General features: G+C 42.4%; 1 protein-coding gene across 1 annotated transcript; it reads right to left on the bottom strand.

Moving 5' to 3' along the window:
- Positions 1 to 338: 338 nt before the first annotated feature.
- LOC126767584 (uncharacterized) lies at positions 339 to 2,720 on the bottom strand. Its single transcript, XM_050485036.1, has 3 exons — positions 2,544 to 2,720; positions 1,935 to 2,477; positions 339 to 386 (listed from the first exon to the last, which is right to left on the bottom strand). Exons 1-3 carry the CDS (start codon positions 2,649 to 2,651, stop codon positions 339 to 341), a joined length of 699 nt encoding a protein of 232 aa, XP_050340993.1. The 5' UTR covers positions 2,652 to 2,720.
- Positions 2,721 to 3,174: the final 454 nt, after the last annotated feature.

Below are 3,174 nucleotides of genomic sequence, written 5' to 3'. Positions count from 1 at the left end.
TGCGAAATCTGTTTAAGTGAAAAACAAACACGAGAAAGAGGCAAAGCAGAGGGACCAACGTACAACCGAGTTACTAGAGATTGTACACAGCGACGTTTGCGGTCCAATGAAGGTTTGCTCACATTCGGGTGCAAAGTACTTCGTGACATTCATTGACGATTTTTCGAGATATTCCGAGGTTTATTTCATGAAAAATAAGTCAGAAGTTTTAGAAAAATTTAAAATATTAAAGAATATGGAGGAAACGTATACAGGGAAGAAAGTTAAAACACTACAGACAGACAATGGGTTGGAGTATATGAGTAGCGAATTTCAAAACTATTTAAATGAATGTGGAATTAAGCGGCTTTTGAGCGCTCCTTATACACCACAGCAACATGGCATAGCTGAAAGAAATAGAACTCTTTTAGAAATATCTAGATGCATTTTAACACAAGCAAGATTAAAAACGCTATTTTGGGCAGAAGCTGTAAACATAGCCAACCATATTCGAAATAGGTATCCCACAAAAGTCCTAGAAGATGAAGTGCCTATCAAGATGTGGTCAGGTAAAACTACCACAGTCATTCACTTCAGACCATTTGGTTTAAAATTTTACGTTTTAATCAAAGATAAGTCCAATGGCAAATTTGATCCCAGGTCTGAAGAATGTATACTAGTAGGGGAAGGTGAGGAATGCTTTAATTTCGGTTAAAAAGTCACATAAAAGTTATTTTTTGTGAAAATTCCAAAGCATGGATTTGTAGTGCGAGTCGTAACCTTCCTTTTGATAACATTGGTTTGATAAAATTTTACAAAAATTTAAAAGTTATAGCCATTGGCGCAAAAACCAAATCGATTAAAACATGATTGTTACCGATGAAAAACGTTTATTTATCAATGGAAATGAAAGAGAGATTCATAAATAATAAGAAAAACAGGAATTGGCGAAAAAAATTATTCCGACTCGCTCGGGTTCGGTCCGGTACATTTCAAGTGAACCCCTTGATCACAAACGATGCAATGGGCCGTGTTTTGACGATTCTCGTGCTTCGGCATCTTTTTCTTGCAAATCGTGCAAAAATCGAAGTCCTCTTCGATGTCGGTTTCGGTCGGAGACGGGCTTCTCTTCCGTGGCGTCTTCGATTTGCCACGGCCTTTTTGCTTCTTGGCTGCTGGCTCATCGGCTGCCTTCGTCACGCAGATCTGCGACAACCTCAGGCGATGTCAAAATCGTTGACTCCATTGTCTTGCGGCCACGTTTTGATTTCGGCGCAGGTGTGCCCAATTTCAACGGGCCAACCGATTTCAATGCATCACGGAGCTGTGGAGCCGAAATAAGAGACAACGACGATGATGCAGCACCACTTGTTGAAGCTGGGGCACTTGTCGATGCCTCCGACGTTGACACCTCCTCATTCGCAGCAGTCACAATGGCATCACCAGAGGCAAGAACTCGACGTTGATTGTCGGCGTCTTTCTCTTCCTCGTTCCGAAGCGACAAAGTCAACTTCAGTGAAAATTTGCGGGTTGAACGGGTAGATGCCAGTTTTTCGGAAGCCGGATTTGATGGTTTTCGGCGTTAACATAACATCGAGGCACTGATCGACAAGGAGCGGCACATGATGCAGATTGAAAGTGACACCAATGTTGGGCTTTTTCCATGCATCATGCCTCACGGTCATCATGCCTTTAAATGGTGCAAATACCGCAACATCTAGCGGCTGCATTTTGTGCGTGCATTTCGGCGGAAAAGACAGCAACGTGATGCCATAATCCAACGCCAAATCTATCGCCTCGATCGATAAATGCGAACCGTGGTTGTCCAGCAGCAACATGGTTGGCGAATCGGCATTAGCACCGGTGTGCTTGATGAAATGACGCATGAATTGAGGGAATACGTCAGAGTTCATGTAACCAGAACCGTTCGCAACACCAACAGCGCCATGACTCGCATGAGTCATAAAAATCTCTTTCATGTTGACTCGGGGAAAGAGGAAGAATGGCGGTATAGACTGGCTACTAGCACTGACGGCCAAAGCCAAAGACACATTGGTGCCTTTTTCGGCAGATGTTGATGAGCCGACCTGCTTTTGTCCTTTGCGCGCTATGGTTTTGACAGGTCTGGTTGGCACGGTCGGGCACCCGGTTTCATCCATGTTCCATATTCGGTGAGGTTCAAACGGCGTCTTACCGAGAACGGATGAAAGGTTGGCAAAGAATGCATCGACATTCTCTTTGTTGAATCGCTTCGCACGGCTCTGGCTTACTTGCTCTGGTGTTCGCAGTGACAAATTTTTGTGGCGTTTCATGAACGCCAACTGCCAATCCTTACTCACCTGTTGATTGTCGTTCCATGGATCCGGATACGACGCGCCAACTTTCCGAGCAAATTCATACGCGAGCTTACGAAGCTCCATCAAACTAATTCCATAGTTGATGTCGCTGGCCTGGACAATGTAGCTTATCAGCGCCTTCTCTTGTTCGATGTTGAAGATCTGAAATAAAAAAAAAAATTATTTATTATTCGATGAAAGAAAAAGAAAGAAACCAGCAGAACTCACTGTTTTTGTGCCCATCGTCGTGCTTTCAGCCAGCAAATTCTTCATTACATCGGCATTGGCAGTAGTAACGTCGATGCTTGCACCATCAAATGCTGCAATATAACGCATCAGGTTGGTCCTCGGAATTTTGTGTGCCGTCGCAGATTGTCGAACGCTGTTGTGATGTATTTTCACCGACTTGATCACCTCCAAAATGTTGTCGAAATCAACAATTTTCTCTTGTTTGGGATAGTACCGCGGCATAATGACTAAAAAAAATTTTTCGGAGCACGAAACTATCAGGAAATGTTGAAAAACTATTGTGTTGTTGAAATTCTGCACAAAAAATCACTTATACACGTCAAATATATGAAGTTAGCATATCAAATGTAAAAAACTATGTAGCCCGACATACGCTCATATTTGCAAAATGGCGGTGGATAATGAACACAATGTAAATTCGTGCAAAATTTCTTTTGTGTGTCGAAGGCTAAAGGCTCAACTAATATTATAAACATATTTACCTGGATGAATTTATTGGAAAATGTGAAAAAAATCAACTGTACACAGAGTTGAAAAAAAACTTTCGGAGTGTCGAATTTATTTTTGTTGTCGCAGAGAGGTTATAACACGTGTTCACAGCTCCAGTGCT

Source organism: Bactrocera neohumeralis, unplaced genomic scaffold (genome assembly GCF_024586455.1).
Source record: "Bactrocera neohumeralis isolate Rockhampton unplaced genomic scaffold, APGP_CSIRO_Bneo_wtdbg2-racon-allhic-juicebox.fasta_v2 ctg892, whole genome shotgun sequence".
In the NCBI taxonomy this organism is placed as follows: Eukaryota; Metazoa; Arthropoda; class Insecta; order Diptera; family Tephritidae; genus Bactrocera; species Bactrocera neohumeralis.
Note: the sequence above shows the minus strand (reverse complement) of the source record. Positions and strands in the feature narration are given on the sequence as shown.

Coding starts and splice junctions, on each gene's coding strand:
- LOC126767584 (XM_050485036.1), bottom strand. CDS start 2,651: ATGCGTTATATTGCAGCATTTGATGGTGCAAGCATCGACGTTACTACT. Junction 2,478..2,543: donor CGACGATGGGCACAAAAACA/GTGAGTTCTGCT, acceptor TTTTTATTTCAG/ATCTTCAACATCGAACAAGA. Junction 387..1,934: donor AAGAGATTTTTATGACTCAT/GCGAGTCATGGC, acceptor TATTTCTTTCAG/CTATGCCATGTTGCTGTGGT.